The 21,756-nt window shown below is 42.8% G+C and overlaps 1 protein-coding gene across 1 annotated transcript in view; it reads right to left on the reverse strand.

The window, feature by feature from the left end:
* The window catches only part of Apob (apolipoprotein B), a 41,049-nt gene that overhangs the window by 17,842 nt on the left and 1,451 nt on the right, over positions 1 to 21,756 (reverse strand). The window contains exons 3-20 of the mRNA XM_052184767.1: positions 21,580 to 21,695; positions 20,290 to 20,435; positions 18,210 to 18,363; positions 17,364 to 17,519; positions 15,925 to 16,049; positions 15,180 to 15,265; positions 13,465 to 13,684; positions 12,498 to 12,725; positions 12,151 to 12,268; positions 11,898 to 12,044; positions 10,940 to 11,151; positions 10,452 to 10,689; positions 9,835 to 10,011; positions 7,259 to 7,450; positions 5,371 to 5,538; positions 4,667 to 4,878; positions 2,232 to 2,414; positions 1,548 to 1,669 (exon numbers count right to left, since the gene is read on the reverse strand). Of these exons, the coding sequence (XP_052040727.1) occupies positions 1,548 to 1,669; positions 2,232 to 2,414; positions 4,667 to 4,878; positions 5,371 to 5,538; positions 7,259 to 7,450; positions 9,835 to 10,011; positions 10,452 to 10,689; positions 10,940 to 11,151; positions 11,898 to 12,044; positions 12,151 to 12,268; positions 12,498 to 12,725; positions 13,465 to 13,684; positions 15,180 to 15,265; positions 15,925 to 16,049; positions 17,364 to 17,519; positions 18,210 to 18,363; positions 20,290 to 20,435; positions 21,580 to 21,695 (3,000 nt within the window). The remainder of the gene's footprint in view (positions 1 to 1,547; positions 1,670 to 2,231; positions 2,415 to 4,666; positions 4,879 to 5,370; positions 5,539 to 7,258; positions 7,451 to 9,834; positions 10,012 to 10,451; positions 10,690 to 10,939; positions 11,152 to 11,897; positions 12,045 to 12,150; positions 12,269 to 12,497; positions 12,726 to 13,464; positions 13,685 to 15,179; positions 15,266 to 15,924; positions 16,050 to 17,363; positions 17,520 to 18,209; positions 18,364 to 20,289; positions 20,436 to 21,579; positions 21,696 to 21,756) is intronic.

Raw genomic sequence — 21,756 nt, forward strand, 5'->3', positions numbered from 1 at the left:
TTCATCTTCTTGTCAGTCGGGTTTGCAAACAGTAAGCAGATCAGTTACCTATGTTAGATGGCAGTATCGTAAAGATGTGGGAAATGGGTTATGAGGACAAGAGGTAGAGAGGAAGAGAAGAGGGGTTATTTCCTACATCATGGTCATGAAATGTCTTCCTGTTGTGGTATGTGGTATGGTAAATGGTATACGGTCAAGGCCTCGGTGAAGAGAGTACTAATAGACCATGCTGAGATCTGGGTGGGGGGCAAGCGGGCAAAGACCCACGGTGGGCAATGCTCAGATGGTCAGGGAATGCAAGCTCTCATTCTTTAAAATATAGAAAGAACACAATGACTTCACATCTCTGTCGTGCTCATCACGCTTGCCTTGCTGCCTTCCCAACCCTCTCTTTCCTTCCACAGCCTCTCATCACATCCTGGATCCATCTCTGCTGCCTTCTCTCCCCACTTCTAGTCTAATATCCTGAAAATTTACTCTAATTCAGATAACCTCCTCTTCTTGCCTGGATTACTGAAATCATTCACACACTAAATTATCAGTTCTGCTCCCTTCCTATCTTTCCTCAACACATTCCAACCTCATAGTATTTGCATATTCTGGTCCCCTAGCCTGCAGTTCTTTTCTTGGTAGCTCATCTCTCCATCCTGTCACATTCCCCTCTCTTTTTAAAAGGAATTTTGGGTAGTGGTGGCCCATGCCTCTGATCTCAGTACTTAGGAGGCAGAGGCAGGTGGATCTCTGAGTTTGAGACCAGCCTGGTCTACAGAGTGAGTTCCAGGACAGCCAGGGATACATAGGGAAACCTTGTCTCACAAGAAAAAACAAATACAACAAACAAACAAGCAAGCAAACAAACAAACAAACAGATTTCATGTTACCTACCAGTGAAAATTCCCCCCTTGTTCTCTTTACTGGTTCCACATCCTCATCCTCCTTTCTCCCTACCATATATATATATAGTCCCTAGAGCAGAGGTTCTCAACCTGTGGTTCATGACCCCTTTGGGTAGGAATAACAATTTAGATATTTAAATTAGGATTCCTAGCAGTAAGAGAAGTACAGTTATGGGGTAGCAACAAAAATAATTTTATAGCTGGAGGTCACAACATAAGGAACTATATTAAAAGGTCATAAGCATTAGGAAGATTGAGAACCTCTAGACTAGAGCCTTTTATACTCTGTTATACAGTGTACATACACTCCTGTGTTTATACACTGTTTATACAGTGTATAGAAACTCCTGTTTTTAATTTGACATAATGATTACTTGTTTGGCTGTTTACTATATCTTTCATGAAAGTGAAGACTTTATTTCTAGCCTCAGTTCTTTTTATAGTTTTATTAGATATATTCTTTAATTACATTTCAAATGATTTCTCCTTTTCTGGATCCTCCCTGATCTAGCTTCAGTTCTAAGAAAGGCCTGACACTTACTGGGAACTCAGAAAATATTTGTCTAATGCATCGTCATAAAGATGTCCCCTTTGTAAGTTTGGAACCCAAGACTGAGGCCGAGATACAGCAGCCTCATTTAGGATACTCACCTTCTGCTTGAACTAGGAACTTCAGTGTGTCAACCAAAGACTTGTCCTCCTTTAGGAGTTCATAGGTTGCACTGGCAGAATACTGCTCCACCTCTCCTGTGGGCCTCAGTTCCAGCTCATACCTAAACACATCACATTACATCCAATGAAAGACAATAACAATATCTCTTAAACAATCCAGTCTCACACATCACAAAAATGTTATAGTTTTAACATCATCTCATGATCCTAATGGTTCTACTTAATCTCCCCAAAAGCTATGAGCAAGGGAAGCTCCCAAGGGCAAGCATCCCTGGAGCTCTTGGATGAGTTCAAATGTTGACCCATGCCTGTCATGCTAAGAACAAGTAGTGAGAATGGGGGTTAGAGATGAGGATGAGCCCCAGAGCATTGCGAGGTCTTTCTGCATACTGGTCAGCTTTACAAAGCTTTTTACAATGGATCTAGAGATCTTGAAAAGGAAAGGACAGACTGGAATCTGCTGTGACCACCACATCCATTGTGTGAAGAATGTCAATGAAGAACCCAAAATGTTGGCCAGAGGACCACTGTTTGAAGCTCCCAAAAGATGATGTGAGCTTTTGTTGTTGCTAACATGCACCTCAATCCTTAGCTTTTTTTTTTCTCTTTGTTCCTCCAAGTAGACAGTAAGCAGAAGCTGGCTGAGCACCGAGACTCTCTCACCTCGTGTCCCCTGTCAGTGGGTAGTAAGAGGCAGACTCCGTGGAGCTGGCATTGGAGTAAGCCCCTGTAGTGCAGTAATTCATGCCAGTGAAGAAAGGCTTGCAGCTTGACCAGGACTGCCTGTTCTCAATCAGAGGTGGGATCACTTCCGTTTTGGTGGTAGAGACCAGGTGCAGTGTGTTGCTGGCAAAGAATGAAAAGGCGCTGTTGTCTTTGCCTCATAAACTAAATGCTTGTTGCTGAGCCCTCACCATGCACACACCCCATCCTCTACCCCTCTCTTTTGTTCAAACCCACCTCATGTTGTTTAGCTTACTGAGGAGCAGCTATGAGTCCAAAGAGCATCAACCAAATGAGTGTTGAGGACTCTCTGGTTTCAGATGTAACACTGGCTCCTTTGTCTGCATTACCTTTGACCCCTCCACTGCAGGTCTGGGATTCCCAGTTTGCACTGGAAAGAGAGGCTTGGATAGAGGGGGTCAGATACAGGTGGACAAGTGACAACTCTGCCTCATTCACTTCTGAGTTCTTTCTACTAGCACACAAATGCTCGAGTGTTGTCACCTGTGCACCGTACACCCTGACCCCTACTGCATCTCTCTTTCCTTCTTAGCTCTATTTTGTGTCCTTCACAATCAAGATTTTTTTTTCTACTTTCAGTGTTCTCTCCAAATAGCTTAACACCTCACACTGGCTCCTCCCGCTTATGCTCCTGTAAATGTCTGCCAATCCCTCCCTTCCTCTGCAATGCAATGGCACTGTGTGTGTGTGTTGTGCTGTGTGTGTGTGTGTGTGTTTGTTCTTTAACTTCCTATACCTCTCGGAAGTGTTTTATAGAGATCCTCACTCATATCCAGATTGAGATACTAGAGTTTAACCTCATTAAACTTTGTGACATTTTAGAGATGCAATTTAAAAATGAAAAAAATAGAACCAATTTTACCCACGTCCATGCTTTCTTCAGGATCTCCATCTCTACTTTTGGGGGTATCTTAAGCCAAACTTTCCTGATGTGCCAGTGTCAATGTTTAAGTTATGTCGACTTTGCAACCCACAGCACTGTTTCTTACTTAACTCCACCTCCATTTCATATGTTTATATTGTGTGTGTTCTGGACCCAGTTTCTTGATTCTTGTCCTACACAAACTGTTGTTTGGGTTTGCTTCTCTGTGCCTATTTCTTTACTGGGCTCAGACCCATAGGTCCATTTGTGGACTAGGTAGTTTAAATTGGTTGTTTCATAGTAACAATCCATCAGCTCACTCCAAGCTACAGCTCTCTCTCTCTCTCTCTCTCTCTCTCTCTCTCTCTCTCTCTCTCTCTCTCTCTCTCCTCTCTTTCTTCCCCTCTCCTCTCTCTTTCCTCTTTCTTTCCCTTTCCTAGTGACCTTTCTTTTTCTCCCCCCCTCTCTGTCTCTGTTTCATATTTCAATGAAGGCCCCATTACTTCCCTCTCTTCTTTTTCTTTACTCCATAACCAGTCATTTCCCAAACACTCAGTTTTCTACTTCCTCATAATTTCTAGAGTTTAACTTCTCTCTTATATCCCATAAATATTCCTGTAATACAAACCCCCATCTCTTTTCAGTCCTAATTTCTAATAGCTCTCCAGTCCTATTTCCCTTTTAATTTTTATTGCTCCCCAGAAACACTAGCTCATCCTCATTATACTCCTTGATTCCTTTGGCTTTAGAAGAGTCTACACTCTTTCCAGGGAATTAGGAGGCTAGCTATAGTTCAAGATGGACTACCTTTTCCCACTGTAGCTTTCTTAATCTTCCCGTGTTCTTTACTAACTCAGTTCGTCTTAGCTCTTCCAGCCATTTTCTTTATCTCTGAGGCCATTACACATACTTCACTCCTTGCATAGACACACACTCCTTTCTTCTCTGCTTGAGTAACCCTGACATAGGCCTTTAGAAAGCATTCTGAGTCTCATAGGCTTCATGATCTATGACTTCATAGTATACTACTCTTCCTCTCAGCCAGCCCATGACATATTACTGCCATTTCCATAAGTGCATACCTTCCTTGTAGAATTAAAATCTAGAGGACCACGGTCCTTGTGCATCTCCTTCAACAAGATTGATACAAACTAGCCAATTAAGTGTCATTTCCGAGCAAGGAAATGAATGTGTTGAGGATACCATTCAAATTGGAACTCTTAATGTAAGGCTGGATCCCATAATCATGTGATTATGAAATTAAACAGAACTCCATAGCCACATAGCTACTGACTAACCAGCAGACGCTAAGTGTGATGAAGAGAGGGAGAAAAGCCTTTAGTGAAATGTACAAAGTACAGTCAAAGGCAATCTTTTCCTCTTTCCGAGGAACTTGTGTCACCCAATTGTTGCCTAGCTTGGCTAACTCTTGCAGATCCACACACAATTCTTTGTTTCAAACAGGCCAGATAGACCTTTGTGACAGAATTACCTGCCACTGAACAGCTTGACTGGCCTCTTTGGAGAAGGAATGATGATCTTCAGCTGCCCAGCCTTCAGGGCCACTCGAGCCTCCAGGCCCGACTCATGGAAGAAATTGGTGTTCATCTGGACACCGCTCTTAGCAAAGTCTGGGATGATGATGCCCATATTTGTCACAAACTCCAAGGACACAGAGGGCTTTGCCACTAGCTCTGCCTGAATCTGTAAGTCAGAAGGTGACCTGTTAAGTTTTATGCAGCACCTCGGCACCCTGGTATTTAGCTCAACCCCTCTTTTTGAACCCTGGCAAATGCCTCTGCAAATTCTTACTACAGGGACCACAACTGTGCTTTTAGGAAGAAAAGCTGAAACACTCATTTTCTGCAGAGCCAGGGTGCATTTCCCAGGACTCAGAAGAGCCTAAACTAACTTTAAGCACTCTCGGATATAAAGATAACTAGGGTCTTCATTCATTGAGAGAATGAATGAAGAGCTGGTTTCTCTTTCCATTACGGCATCTCAAATAGAGATGTTGAGAGATGATATGTGCTGGTAGAATCCTAAAATTCCTCATAAAAACTAGCAAGAAGATTGCAATCGTGATGCTCTTTGCCTTGAAGTGGAGCATGTCTTACACATGTGTGCAAGAATCCCACTCCAAAGGTAAAGAACCAGTCATTGATTTGACTGAGATGAATGCAGAGTTGCACTTACATTGGCTAATTCCAGTCTCACACCAGCCTTAATCCCGGGGGTGATGACTCCAGACGAAGACACTTGCAGTTGTAACCCTACTCCAGTGGGGAGCTCAAAGGCATTCTCCATGAAGATGTAGTGGAGAAACAAGTCATTCTTTGACCCTTCTCGGATGGCCTGTACAACCTGAAAATCCAACAAGAGACAAAAATTTACAGTAAGCTGGATGTGGGTGAGTTGTGTTAAATGTGCTCTCCTAAATGCCACACATAATGCCTCTTTATTTAGAAAGGGGAAGCTAGTACATTTTGATTATCTGGAGGATCCACTAAATGTAAGTTCATGGCTACTGGTGTCAACACATCAGGTCTGAGCAGTTTCTCTGGCTTGAATGTCACGTCATTTAAAACTGCTGATTTAGACGTCCCTAGCTGAACCTCACAGCTTTATGAACTTTAAGTATGATGTATGACATTATTCTCCTCTTGTAAAAATTTGATTGCAAATGAGATTTTTACCAGATGTGTATTATATTATGGTAAAGTCAACGTTGGGAAAGTTAGTGGCTATGAGGCAATGTCTGTGTTAATATATATCAAATCTTGCTTTATTTCACATAATATTTTCACAAAAGAACTTGAGACTCGTGTTCTTTTTCTTTCTTCCTTTCAAAGTGTGTGAGATAGGACCCAGGCTTTTCAATGCTACGTGACCTGTGTGTCGCTGAGTTACACCCCAGCTCTTGAGACCTCTGTTCTTAAAGCGAACATTATTTTTTATCTAACCATAAGGAACATATTTGTATCTTTCCCCCCTTTTATGATAAACTTATATAGTATAAATATAACATAAATGTCAATAGCGGGTTACAGCTAGCTAAACACTTTATTTCATAATTATCATATCACTTCAATATATTTGAAAAAGCTGCCAGCTTAGGTGGAGGAAGGTATGCTGAAAATTGTTTTCTAATCAAACTAAAAGTTCAAACTGATAAGCTTGAAAGATACAGCTATTATGATGACTTTGTTTCCAAATTGTACCAGGGTTTTAGATAATAAGAACCATTATCATCTTCTTCAGTAGAGTTTTGTGCATATAGGTGTGTGTGTATGTGTGCATGTGCATGCGTGCATGCGTGTGTGTGTGTGTGTGTGTGTGTGTGTGCGTGTGCGCTCGCGCGCGCATTTTACTGTAAGGTCAGAAGTTAATTCTGGGTGTTTTTCTAAACTTCCCTGTTTTGGCCAGGCTAGCTGACCAATGAGCTCCCAGAATCTGCCTGTCTCTAACCTCTGCACTTGGAGCATTATGGGAATGGCTGTGTCAGGCTTTTACTAGCGTGTTGGAGAGTCAGCTTCAGGTCCTGATGCTTACCTAGCAACCACTTTACCCACTGAGCCACATCCCCAGCCACTTTACCTTTTAAGACTATGTGTCCATGTATACACATGTTTACATGTGCACATATGAGAGTGGGTTTCCATGTACGTGCATGTGTAAGTACATATGTGTATGTAGACCTCAACTTCTGATGTCATTCCTCAGAATACTGTTCACCTTTGGTTTTGGATACAGTATCTCTCAGTTTGACTTGGGACCTGCTTATTTGGCTAAGCTGTTTTGCCATAAAGTCCCAGGGATCTGCCTGTCTCTGTCTTCCCCAGGCTTAAATTATCAGAGTATGTTACCACAATATACTTTTTAAATGTAGTTTCTGGGGTCTAAATTCAGGTGAGTTTTCTGATCAGGTCAAATTTTATTGATTGAGCACCCTTCTTAGCCACCCCCCAAATTCCTCTTTAATTGAAATTTGGGGCAAACTTGTATTTTGAAGGATATACAAAAACTTTCTCATGTTTGTGAGGCTGGGGGATCTAAGTGCTCAGACAAGACCTGGGTCACTTACCATCTGGGGGAGTCCCTGAAAAGTTTTCGCACCATTCAGCAGCAGCTTTCCCAGAACTTGGAGGTCTTGGAGCCTGACAAAGCCAAGCTCTTTTCCCAGGATGCGGAGATAGGCCCTGGCTTGAGGAATTTCTTTAGATTTCAGATCTTTGATCAACTTGTCCACAATGGGCATGATTCCATTCACCATGTCCTAGGGTTTTAGTAACAAAATATCTAATGAGATACCAGTTCTGCCAACACTTACAGATTCCTCGGGCCAGTCTACCTGGTACAGCTGTGGTGTACTCAAACTCACGATTTCACTGCAAGCATGATCAAAATAAAAGACATGTACAAGAACTGGGCCCCACCTTTTAGTGAAGGAGACCTCTTCTAAACAGAGATGAAGAATCACAAGCACTTGTCAGGGATAGGAGAGTTTTCAAAGCAATGCTTGACTTGAAGGATAATTAGGGGAACTCCTGTTCTCCAGGATGCCAGGATCCCTGGGGATCCATAAGTTAGGATGCTCTCTGTTCCCTTCCCTTGCTTAGTCCTCTATACCTTTACTAGGAATGAGTGCTAGGGATTTCTTGAGAAAGGGTGGGTATTATATAAATCAGACGGAAGTATGAAAAACACGTGACTACAGATCCACAACTAGAAACAAACAAATAAACAAAAAGCTTCAAGAACTGACATAAGGCATCAGAGAGAAGATCCCAAGTGGATCAGCTTCAGGTGGAGGTCAGAAATCAGGAGTCAACCACAACTTAACACTTGAAAACAAGCTGTGACCCTACTTCTAAACCTTAAATACACACCTATGTTCCCTGGAGTCTTGTTAAAATGGGGTCTGATTCATAGAACTTGGGTAAGCCCAAGAACCATCATTTCTAACAAGTGTTTTTATGGTGCCAATCACACAGACTATACTCTGAGTTCAAACAGTCAGAACAGTAAGTCCAGCATAGACAACCTACTTTCTACTCCTTAAAGCAAGAGTTCATTGCCAGCTTCAAAGTAGACTTTGTTCTCATTGGCCAATGCACTGATGTGAGTGAAAGGCGAGGAAAAGTTGTTAATAATGATTAAAATACTAGCTTAAATTGTATAATAGTCTATTCTTTATCAAAGTTTCTGTAAGGCAAAGGACACCATCAAAAGGACAAATCAGCAACTAACAAATTGGGAAAAGATCTTCACCAACCCTACATCATATAGAGGGCTAATATCCAATATATACAAAGAACTAAAGAAGTTAGATCCCAGAAAGCCAAATAACCCTATTAAAAAAATGGGGTACAGAGCTAAACAAAGAATTTTAACCCGAAGAACTTTTGATGGCTGGGAAGCATCTTAAAAAATGCTCAACTTCATTAGTCAGTAGGGAAATGCAAATCAAAACAACTCTGAATTTTCACCTTACACCAGTCAGAATGGCGAAGATTAATAACTCAGAAGATAGCATGTGTTGGCGAGGATGTGGAGAAAGAGGAACACTCCTCCACTGCTGGTGGGGTTGCAAATTGGTACAACCACTCTGGAAATCAGTCTGGCGGTTCCTCAGAAAACTGGGCATGTCACTTCCGGAGGATTCTGCTATACCACTCCTGGGCATATACCCAGAGGATTCCCCAGCATGTAATAAGGATACATGTTCCACTATGTTCATAGCAGCCCTATTTATAATAGCCAGAAGCTGGAAAGAACCCAGGTATCCCTCAACGGAAGAATGGATGCAAAAAATGTGGTATATCTACACAATGGAGTACTATTCAGTCATTAGAAACAATGAATTCATGAAATTATTAGACAAATGGATGGAGCTGGAGAACATCATACTAAGTGAAGTAACCCAGTCTCAAAAGATTAATCATGATATGCACTCACTAATAAGTGGATATTAGCCTAGAAAATTGGAATACCCAAAACATAATCCACACATCAAATGATGTACAAGAATAATGGAGGATTGGCCTGGTTCTGGAAAGACTCAGCATAGCAGTATAGGGCAAAACCATAACAGGGAAGTGGGAAGGGGTGGATGGGAGAACAGGGGGAAGTAAGAGGGCTTATGGGACTTTCGGGGAGTGGGGGGCCAGAAAAGGGGAAATCATTTTAAATATAAATAAAAAATATTTTAAAAAATTTATAATAGTCTGCTTATTGAACAATCAGTAGTAATTTCAGGACCCAAGTAATTTATTTCATTTAGCCATTAAGTGATGATGTGAGATATGGATTGTTATTAGTACCTCATTGATCTAGAAACAGATCAGTTATATGTAGAATCAGGCAACCCTGTCAAGGGTGCACGGCTTGGAGACAGTAAGGTGTGAATCCAAACTCTTGTCTGATAATGACATACATTTACTGGGGTGCCTCTAATCAACCTTTTTCCCACTAAATTTCCAAGAGGCCCCTATCTGTAGAGGACACTGACTCTTTCTTAGTCCTACAAAAGTGTCTAATATATAGCCACAGTGACCATTTCAGGTAGGTAGAACTTTCATGGCTTTTAGATATAGAGATGAATATCTGTCAGTGAAACTCAAATCTTCCCTTAAAAAAAGACATTTAACAAACACATACCTGTTCATGCTTGTCATCTTTAGTATAACCAAAGTGGTCCACCAAGACCTTGGAGACACGATCTGGGACTCGACCATCGACCCAATATAAAGCCTTGTTGACACTGTCTGGGAAGAATCCTTGCTTACCAAAAAGAGCTTCCAGTGTTGGCTCAAAGCCTTTTCCTTCTAAACCAATCTGAGAAAGAAAACCAGGTAAAATACGCCATTAGGCTTTTGGTTGTACGGAAACTCCCGTCTTTCCATCCTAGGCACTTAAGCTCATGTAATTAAACAAGCAGCAGATGAACATGGCAGAAACACTTGAAGAAAGTTGTTTACTTAAATCTCACTAGACTCCTGAAAGATAGCACTCTTCTAGCTTTTCCTAGAAGATACTGCTAAGGATGAGAAAGGATAAATAATTAAGGATTTAAAGTTGGGAGCAGATTCAGGGTTTGATGAAGTGGAGGCATCATGTCTGCAGCTCAGTGGAGAGGGTGTGTCTTTTCTAGGGTTTGGGTTCCAGGGACTACTCTGAGACATCTTTGGCTCTATGTAGTCTAAGTACTCATGCTTCAGATGACTCCTAGTGGAGATAAGATGGTGCTGTACAGAATGGGCAAACTACACACATACCTCAAAGAGATCAAGTGAAGCAAGTCCAAAGACTGTGAGGGTTGTTTTCAGCAAGATTTCCTTGGGCAGATAACTGCTTGGATCAAATATAAGATTCCCTTCTATTTTGGCTGAGAATGGGTCAGACAATGGGAGAGAAACCGATTTGGAAATTTGATAGTTTTGGGAAAATTTTCTGAAGTCCATGACCGTTGGGAGTTGAGAATCCTTCAGAGAATTTTTGATCAAATTTTTCAGACTAAATAAAAAGAAAGAATATACTTTGAGTCAGAACCCTATGTCACTTGTCTATTGACATCTCATGTCCCAAGCATATATAAATTTCTAATGGCAACTAAAGTATATGGACTTATATGTCACAAAACTTTAGCTAAAGGTCTGTGTACATCACTTTAATTGTCCCTGAGGACAGGCAGTGCCAGAATGCGGGATTGGTGTCCCAAGCCAGGGTTCTCAGTGGCTCATGAGGGAAAATGACTCTCACTTACTCTTGGACATACAGTTCTTCTGAATTCAAGATGTTGGCAATGTGTGATGCCACGAAGTTCTTCACCTGGTCACTCTGTTCCCATTGGAGAAGTTGGCTGATTTTGTTAATATCTGATGAGGAGGGGCCCCTCATTAGCAGGAGATAGGCAGCCAGTCTCTTCTCCACTGGAGCAACGCTATTCACAAAAGTATCAAAAAGGATCGTTCGGACCTGCAGCCGAAGAGAATATTGAGATCGTTCTCGTTTGGTCAAGACAGAGCATATCTGGTGGATGCTGACATGTCTGCCAGCACATGTTTATGAGAAGTCTAATTTCTTTCTAAAATGTCTGCAAATGCTAACACCTAGTCTTCTTCAGTATCCCCAGGGTGACTAGCCCAAGGAACGGTCCCCAGAAGATTTATATAGAATATGTGCTGAGGTCAGTGGCATACAGCACATAAATCATCACCAACTTAAGACTTGCTCATAGACCTGCCACTTAAGAGAAATTTGTCTTGATGTAGATTTTTTTCGAATTGTCTAATTATTAGACAATAAGTCATTGTCTAAATAAGATTCTTTTAATAAGGAAAAAGATGGAAAATGATAGTAAGTTTGGATAAGATGGTTTTTAATTCTCTGGAGTTTTTGCCACCTAAGGTAAGATCAAATTCACTATTGGATTTGATTGGGTAGTACCAATGTTTTCCTAAGATGAGATGAGGATCCCTTTGGTAGTAGAAGAACATGTAGCAAAAAAAAAAAATGTGTTCTCCCTCACGGACTAGCTATAAAGTAGTGTGTCTTTCATGTCCACATAGTCCTAGGATGTCAATGGGTTTATTGAAACCAACACACAGATGGTGGTACTGGAAAACTCAGTTGGTGAAACAGACAATGTGTTGTCTTTACACTTACTGAGTCTTGTTCATCAGCACCAACTTTCACTTTTAGAACTGCATAGTGAACTTTACCTCATCTCCCAGCTCCATCTTCCTCAGGGCCTGGATAGCAGCTTTCTGAATCAGCAGAGATGGCTTTGTACTTCTCACACAGTTTAGGACAGAGGACTTGAGGGCTGGCATTACTTGTTCCATGGTTCTGCCCATATTTCCAAGGACCTTCATGAAGAAATGAAATGAGAGCTCATCACAGTGCAGAAATAAGAGCTTTCCAAGATGGACATTTTTGAAATGATGTATATAATGCAAAATATGGAAAGAATACCCTCAGAATCAAGAAGGTGTGGTCTTCCTCTCCCATGCATTCATTGTCAATCTGTTTCAACAGGTAACCAGCAATATCCTGCAGAACTGGGCTCCTTGAATGGTCCACATCAAAATAGCTACCAAGTTAAGAAAAAAGGAGAGGCATAGTTAAACCTTTTTAAAAATCCAAGCTCATGTTTTCTAATTCTCATTTCGAGCTGTCTCTCTGGAATTGAACAATGGAAAAATGGGAGAAAGTGCTAGGATTTGAGGATGGAGAAAGTGCCAGCACGAAGCATAGATTTGAGACTTCTTTGCTCTCAGGACAAGAGATGTAAGACAGAGCAAGGCAAGATGGCATCTCACCTGTTAACCACGTGGCTCAGTGCATACAGGGTGGCTCGGCTCTGCTGCTCCTTGGCAGTGTTAAAGATCTCCTGCAGCCTCTGTGTTGAGGGATTTGGCATCAGAGCCACCAGGTAGGTAACTATGTCAACCAGGAGGGGGTGAGCCTTCTCAGTTTTCAGCCACTGGAGGATGTGAGTGTAGCACTGTGGCTGTCCACACTGAACCAAGGCTTGCAAAGTGATGGGGCTGAGGAGAGATGTATAGAGAGAGTTACACAGAGGACCCTCACGACCAATCCAGTATCCTCAGCACCTGGCAAATCTTCTGCCAGGAGAGTACTTACACAACCTTTTCATTACCCAGAGCTAACCATCTTTCACACTATAGCTTAGAGTCCAGTGATCATAATGACTTCCTCCATGATGTCTTCCCTAGGCATGTTACCACTACAGAAACATCATGGAGGGAAGACAAAGGGCCCCTAGATCTGCAGCCAACGAGGAGGTTATTACTGTCCTTTTGTAGTGACATAGACTGTGCCTTGTCAGCATAAGCATGGCCCATTCCTGACCTCAGTCCCTCCTGTGAAGCTTCTTAGCATGTAGAACAAGTAGTATCTGTATAGCAAGTGGTGAAACTGTACTGTTTTGTTCATCTGAGTTCTCTTTCTGCTAACCTTAAAGGTTCAGTGGAGGTTCTTAAGGTGCTCACAATGGAATTAGGAATTAGAAGATACACATAAAATGTGATTGCTACACATTACTCTTGTACATTAGCACACAGATACATGTATGCCTTCAATGTTATTTTTTCTTACCTACAAAACTCTAAGCAACTTAGATGATAGTTCTCCAGGCAGTAGGTATTAGCCAATTAACTGGTTATGTGAGTTGACAATTAGATAGTTCCCGTGATTCTTGAGCTAAAGGTTCTGCAGCTTTCACGGGTCATTTGAGAATGTGATTTGTAATCTTTAAAGACCTACCTGGACACTTGGATCAGCTGTGGCAAGAGGGATGTGATTGCCTCACCACTGAGGCCTCTCAGCTCAGTAACCAGTTTATTGAAGAGATTTGCTCTCTGATCATTCTGCTCTGAGATGGACAATTTTTTCAGTTCTTGAAGAGTCTTCAAAACAGCATCAGCCTGCTTTGGCGGTGACGTGGACTTGGTGCTCTCAAAGGCCAGACCCACCCGGTTGGTACCTGGAAGAAGAGAAGTGTCGAGGTAGTTTTTACTTCTGTAAGTAGCTCAACGGCTTTGTTGACTGGAAACTGGAAATGGCATAGGTATCAGCAGAAGGAAAAAGAAAAGACAATGACTATGTCATCAACCTGGATAGTTTCCCTCGCTCACTGTCTTTTTTTGGGGGAATGTTTGTTCTACAATTAAAGACAGAAGGGAAATAAGGTGAGTGACATGATTTGATAATTCTTCAAAAAATCTTATTTCTTCATTTATCTGTATGGATTTATCTGTGCGAATTTGTGTGCATAAATGCAAGTACCCACAAAGGGCAAAACAGGGTGTCAGATCCCTTTAAGTTGGAGTTTCAGGAACTTGTGAGCCACCCAGTGGGAGTTCTGGGAACTAAACCCAGGTCCTCTGGAAGAACAGTGTGTGCTCTTAACTTATGAGCCATCTCTCTAGTACTATTTCTTTGGGAATTCTTACCCAAGAACTCTCTAGGTGTGTGAGGTCAACCTGGAGTTGAATCCAAGCTTGTGTGAATCTGGTATCAGATCATCCTGTGCTATACAGAATGTCTAGGAGTCTCTGCTCCTATCACAGCAATATCAGTGGTCCTTACCTATCAGTCCTTCTTCTAGGAGCCTATGGAGAGGGGATACTCTCCTGTAGCCCCATTAGCTCATGGAAATGAGTTATAGTGTTGACTTTGACTAGACTTAGGCACTCATTCTATGACAGAGACTACCTCATTAAGCCTCACTGTGTCATTTCCTTCTATGGCAGTGGTTCTCAACCTTCCCAATGCTGTGACCCTATAACAGTTTCTCATGTTGTAGGGATCCACAACAATAGAATTATTTTTCTTTGCTATTTGTAAGTCATGAATCATAATGTAAATATCTGGGTTTCCTGAGGGTTTTAGGCGACTTCTGTGAAAGGGACATTTGACACAAATGGGTAATGTCCCACAGGTTGAGAACCACTGGTCTATGGGATGGACATATAAGCATGTGTCTCCATCCTCTGAACTCACAAGATCTGCCAAACAAGATAATAAAAAAATAATGCACAAGTCCAAGGGCTGTCAGACCGACATACAAAGCATTGCTGGCCTGGGATTAGACTAAAATTCTTTAAAGTTCTTTTTAGCACTAAAGATCAATTCCTTAGATTACTACCTGTCCTGAAGTTCCTTTCTGCAGGCCCCACATCCTCTGGAATGGATCTGAGTTTTACAGATGTATGATATTGTCTGTGGTACCAGAGTGATCACATTCAACTCAGTCTTCCAGTTTCTTACTCATAAACTACTGTGCAGTTGGATACTGCCTCCCTTCCCTTTATCTCCCAATCTCTTGATTCTCTCTATATAGTTGTAGTTCAGTGACCAGAACACGAGAGTCCACATCACTTATTGGTCTGCAGGCATTTAACAGAGAACACTAAGAGCTAAGCCGTAGATGACACCCTGTGGGTATGTCCTGGCATCCAGGGGACATAAAGTTTTACCTTCACTGAAGAAGCGGCTGTTGATCTTAGGTGTGTCTTCAAGGCTCAGTTTCTGTGTAACATGCGTCATGATGCCATACTTATTCCTGGTAACACAGGAAGTACATTATGTCATGGGTGACCAGTTCTAAAGAAAATGCTATTTTTTCAAGTTGAAAGGTCTCCATCTATTCTTCTGTCCTCATTCTGCCCACCTTTCAAAAGATATTAAAATCCATATGTCTTGATCCTCCAGTGGGCGGTGCCCATCGCTTCCCAGCTCACACTAATTATCCTTTATTATGCTTTACACCAATCTAGAATCCAGAGGGTGGGGACTATAGCCCTGTCTTAAAACTTTTTTTTATAACTCCCGCATCACAGTCTCATGGACATAGCAATTCCTAACAAATGTTAGTTGAATGTCAGTTTTTAACATGAATTTGGATATATAAGTCTCAGTTGGAAAATCCCAAATCCTTCAGAAAGCTCTTTTAAACTAAGGTATCATGCAATAAACAATTTATATTTTTTCTGGATCTATAATCCCTTAAGGTTTGAGTCTGAGATACCTTTTGTTGGTCTCAAATTCTTTGCTTGAGACCTTTCTGGCAAATTCCCTGTGAACTTAAAAGCAAGACAGAGATGATAGCCTTGTACCTTCCACAGCTTCCTTTAAGCCTATTCTAATCTGGAACTGGGCACTCATGTGTACAGCTCCACAATCCCATTACATGATGGGCATTGGAGGCCGTAGATAACCTACTTGTAGGAGAAAGGCAGGAAAAGATGCTGCTCATTGCAGACAGCTTCAGACACATGCTTCCTCTTGGGATCCAGGGTGTACTGGCAAGATTGGCTACTGCTGATAAGAGTTGACAAGGGATGGACCTGTGCACAGGTTCAGAGGAAAGCATTTTGATTAGTCCCTGGGATTTCAAGTGAGTCTTCAGCTATAGGGCATTGTCTTCAAGGAAGCAGAGGCTAGAAGTCTGCAGCACCAGTGAACTCAGTGAAAGGGAGAGAACTCAACCACTGACATTAGCTAAGGGGATGTAAGACAGCACACTCAAGCATGTAACTCCATCCCCATGGAGTGTCCACCATCTGTAATGTGTACCTTGCATCCTATGTTATCTCCCATGCACATGCATATCATTTACACAAGCTTTTTAGTTTTTCAGCTTTCTTCCACATCTTCTATGACTCTGCCCAGTGCAATAGGAGAATAGTAGGTGCTTGATCTTTCCTGGTCAGGCCCAGGGCTGCTTCTCTGCACAACTCAGTTCTTTTACCAACTATAGTACGTCTCTGACTGGTAGACATGTAAACTCTGTTGCCATGTTAGCCTAGAAGCACCTTGAGGGGAGGCTGACTGTGGTTCATCTGGTTCCCTCTTTCATTTCTTCCTTCCTTCTCTGTCTTCCTCCCTCCCTCAATACTACCCAGTATAAGGATAAATACAGAGCAGATTGCAAGAAAAGTTGCCAAGCCAGTGCACTGGCCTTGTCTAACTCTAGCCCTCATGGTCATCAGGCCATCTCGTTTTAGCTTCAGTGACAATGTCCAGGAAGATTGGCAAGGATGGCAGGAATTGTTCAGTAGTTTATGTTGACTGAGACAACCTGTGACTCATGTCCTAGGATGTGTTACAGGGACAGGGCAAACTCTGGGAACATGTACCATACGGACACTGTGTAGCAGCACATGGGGGCTGTGAAACTGGGGCTTAGGCAGGACCTAAAGGGCTTAGCTCTACTCAGGATAGGAGAACAAGAAGTTGAGACACAGTCATGTCACGTCATGGCCTGAAGGCATTGAAAGAACATAGGCCTCATAAATTCTGTAAAGGGCATTCATTCAGGACAACCAACTCTTGTCCTAAGTGACAGATACACGAGGGAAGAAAAGTGACAGGTATATCACCTCAAGGTTACCCAGGAATATGGTTGGTGCTGTGACAGGAGAGCAGGAAGGACCAAGCTCAGTGGTGGGAGTCCAGGACCCAGATCCACTATCTTGGGATAATTTCCAACAGCCCTTCAGCCTGTCAGTCCTTCTCGTTTCTGGTTTTCAGGGCCTCACTCACGTCGATGTAATGGTTAAGTTAGGCAAGTTCTTCTCTGAAATCCCTATTAGGACATTCCAGAATTTTCCTAAGAAGGCTGTTAGTGAGTGTGCATGATACTGTGGTTTGAGACTCACCAGGCCTTTGATGAGAGCAAGAGGGCTGACACTCGTTCTGATGGGCTGGAAGCCATCACACTGCTGCAGGTTTCTCTCTGTAGACATGTCTGTTGCCACGGTTCCCTTTCTTGAATTCACGGTAACCTGAGTCGAGCAGTTTCCATACACAGTGTCCTGTGGGAGCCCAAGATATGGGCAGGTACATTCAGTGTGGGAAAACATCACCAGGTGCTTGAGGGGGACTCAGAAAGACATCAGAATATAGAGGCAGGAGGGATATGGATTGAGGGAGTTTTCTTTGCTCCCAGGCAGAGGATAGCATTGCTGTGCCTGGCTAGCTAATATTGGGGGTGGGAGGGAACAGACCCATGACGGTTGGTTCTGAGGGCAGGGCCAGGCAGCATGAGTCTCTTTATTGTCCAAGCATAGTATAGTTGAGAGCTTAGAGCACAGTCAAAGCTCAGAAATTTTCTTGTGTTTGAAATACATTCAATTCTCCCCAAGGTTGACTTAAAATACAATATTTTCTAATCTTCCTAGTGTCTAAAATACACAAGGCTTCCCTGTGTTATGATATGGGCACAGGAAAAACATCCTGAACCGTAGATAGTGGAGTAGTTAAAAGCTCCAGGAAAAGCTTTAAAATTAGACTCAACACCATCAACATGTTAAAGAGAGTCTATCAGTAAGCTCCCGGGACGTGGGGAGTGATGATCCCCGGTACTCATAGGAAATCTAGGGTTTCCTGTGTAACTGCTATACATCTAATCAACAGGCAGTGTATTTCATCTAAGGTGAGGCTGGCCTCTGACATGGGAAGAGGACTTTGCAAAGGCCACTATTATTCACTTCCAAGATTCTCACCAGGAACAACACTTGTTTGTCCTCTTCTGTCTCTGGGGGAACCAGAAGAGCAGAGAGGATGCCCCTCTTGATGTTCAGGATATGTTTAGGTTCATCCTTGTCAGGGTACAGGACAATTTGTTTCCCTTCTGGAATGGCCATCTTGAGTTCGTACCTGTCCAGGAGAAAGGAGTCACATGTCCACAGAAAAGCCATTCTTTTTCGGAGAGCCCACAGGGACATGGGAAGCACCTCAGTGCTTCTTTGATGAATTTTCTTTATACATGTAGTCCCCCTTCCCACACATTTCCCCGCCCCCCAGTCTTCAACTAAGAGTCAATTTTCTCTTTCTTCTATTCTTTTTGACTTGACTCATCCCCCACCCCATCTCTGTTCCCCATGACTTTCTCCTGTTTCTATGGACATCTCTGGTATCCTACAATCTCAGCACCTGATTGGGTGATTCCATACAGACTCAGGGGGACGCTAACACAGTGGTTTTGCCATGTTTTACAGAAATGACACTGCACTATGCATGTTTTCTTCACTTTGGTCTTCTTATTTAATTATACTCTGGGAACATCTGATTGACTTGGTGTGGTTCCACCAGAGTCTTTACTAAAATGTACACAGCATTTCATTCTATGGTTATATATGGATCCTTAAACATTGCACCATTTGAGAGCATTGTCATTCTTTCTTCTGGGGTTTCCTTTGTGGTCACACAGATGATATTGAAATAAACATCCATATACATCTAGTTCCACACATGGCTGCCTTTATTTGGATTGAGCAGAGTTCCAGAGATGAGAACTGCTCTGTCAAAGCATAAATATCATCAACCAGACTCTGAATTGCCCCCATGGCTTTCATTTCTACCACTAGTGGATGAAAATATCCCATTCTTCCCTGTAGCAATAGGTACCATCTCAACGTTGGTAGCTTGGTGGGTGTGGAGTAAGAAATCCTCTCCTAACAGGTCATTTGCCTTTCTCCACGGCCAGGGAATCTGAGCTTCTCTTCATACAGTTGTCAGACTTCACTTTCTAATTTAGTCTCAGGCCAAGATGGAAGTTCAGCTTAACTTTGATCTTAGGGGCTGCCTTTCCCTTGGGGATGGCTTGATCTGTCAAGGCCCTGGTTAATTTCACAGGGGAAGAGGACTGGGCTCATGTCCCATAGCTCTGAACCTCTCAGAATATTCTAGACACAGCAGTGCAAGACTGGCAAGTCCTCATGGTCAAGAAGAGGATCTCTTGTGTTTGTAGCTGAGAAAGAACCATAGAATAACTGCCTCTCTCTCCTGCCACCTCAGCCTTTCCCTCTCATCTAGGTCTCTAATAAAGTAAAATGTTTTGACAGAAGATAGAAACATTTTTGCCCATTTCTCAGGGAAAGGACTAGGTTTTGACATTTAGTGAATCTAAAAATAGGCAAAAGAAGGTATCCCCTACTACCATGTTAACATCCATGCGTCTGCCTGTATTCCACACACTTAAGGCCTCCTAAGCTAAGTGGTGTAAGGCAAGGGTGGTGTTGGGAATACATATTGTGTACTGCACTGTCACTGATGCGTTGGGAAAGATGTCAGCTATAAATGGCAACACTGGTCTCCAGTGCACAGTCATGGGTAGGAGACTGCTAAGGTCCTGCTTGCCCTTTGTTCTGTCTTGCACAGATGCCACACCTTCATAAACACATAGGGCTCCATGCAGCCTTTATGATCTCAGAGCAGCAACTGCCGCCTGATCTACCCCGAAGACCCCCAGGCATCTTCCTCGTTTGGTTCTATAAACAAGGTCTCGATTGTTTAAGCAAACAATCTCAGCTTTATAGCCTCAAAAGTGCTTCAACCGTGAGATCTGTTAGAACAATTTAAATGATAATCAAGGGAACTTAAGTAGAGGAGAGTCAATAATACTTCTCCCTTTTAGATGGATGTGAAAACTTCACACCATCCTGATCCATGGTAGGCACTCAAAGGCACGCCTGACACGCACACACACATTTATCTCCATGGACCCATGCACGCTTGCATGCACCACCGTACAACATTCACAAAGCTCGGATACTTAAGAGACATAACAAACCCGCACCTTACCTGGACATGGCAGCTGCAAACTCTTCAGAGTTCTTGGTTTTCTTCATCAAAGCCTTGCCTTCAGGGTTGAAGCCATACACCTCTTTAAGGGTACACTGGCTGGTCCTCATGATGAAACTGCAGATTTGGGGGACCTCCAGCTCTACCTGAGAATGGAAAGTAATATTTCCTTGAGGTTCTCCATCCAGAATGGGAGAGATTTCTGCAGCCTGGTGTCCAATGAGGACATGGAGGGGACAGTATTTGGGAACGTGGTTATGGAGTCCCCAGAACCACATGTTCTAAACACATCTTCTGCCTCCCCATGCCTCAATTTGGATTTTTTCTTCCTACGTTAGGAAATTTCTTATGTTTGCCTCTATGAAAAGGAGAAGGTCCTTGTGCTGGTTTTACATTTATTCACTTTACACGTAAAGAATTTGGGTGTCTGCTTAGCAGAAATGCAGAGTGGACCGAGACTTAAGAAAACAAAATGAAGCAAAGAATAGACAGCAAGCAGGAAAAGCAAAAGTTTTCCTGACATCGCTTCCCCAGACTGTATCGACAAGTCTGATGAGAGCTTCCTAGGTGGGCAGGATTGAAACGGACCCTTGGTTGTGTTCTGGAACTATTTAAAGAACATTCCAGCATGATGGAGAAGCTCCGTGTTTGTGCTGTCTGATCTAATGTAGCAGCATGAGCCACAGGTGGATGCTGGCTACACTGAAATAGAGCCAGCGAGAATAAAAGTTGCATTCATTCAACTTAACCTGTGGCTAAGGCCCACTGCGTTTGACGGTGCAGATCAGCAGTAAGGCCCAAGAGGGAAGAGGGTAGCTTAGCAAAATGGACATCTCTTCCCCACACAGACTTCAACGGCAGCCCTTGTCTACGATTGATGACAACAGACAAAGTCTAACAAATCTCTTGAGAAGTAGTAGCACATTATTTGAACAAACCAGGTCTTTAAATGTTTCTTTAAATGTTGACACCATAAAATGCTACACGCCCAGCATTCTCCCGAGAGGACCACCTTTTCCCTATACTTACTGGGTCTATCTCCTGGTCAGCTCTATAGGCCAGTCCTGCTGGCCTCCTAGGCCACGCCCTCCATTTACACTTTGGAAGCTAATGGGACGGAAAGCTTGGCTGGAAATCTTTTTCTATGGAAGTCTCTTCATTCAGGCGGCATATTGTCAGTTGAAGTTCCAGCATGTGCCGGGAACGGCTAGAAGGTTCTATAAGGGACCCCCCGGTGGAGCAAGGCTGGGTTCCGGCTGCAGGTTCCTCAGCCCCTGTCCTCCTCCATACCTTACAGTTGATTTTGGTGGCGCTTCTGGAGTCAGCAGTGCCCCGGACCCCGCTGGAGCTCTCAGCTTCATAGTTGTACACGTACTTTCGGAGGTGCTTGAATCGAGTTGCGTCTTCTAAAACGAAGAGGAAATGAGTCAGCCCCGAAGATGAAACATCTCTCCGAGGCAGCTGCTG

Source organism: Apodemus sylvaticus, chromosome 6 (assembly GCF_947179515.1).
Source record: "Apodemus sylvaticus chromosome 6, mApoSyl1.1, whole genome shotgun sequence".
NCBI classification, from domain to species: Eukaryota; Metazoa; Chordata; class Mammalia; order Rodentia; family Muridae; genus Apodemus; species Apodemus sylvaticus.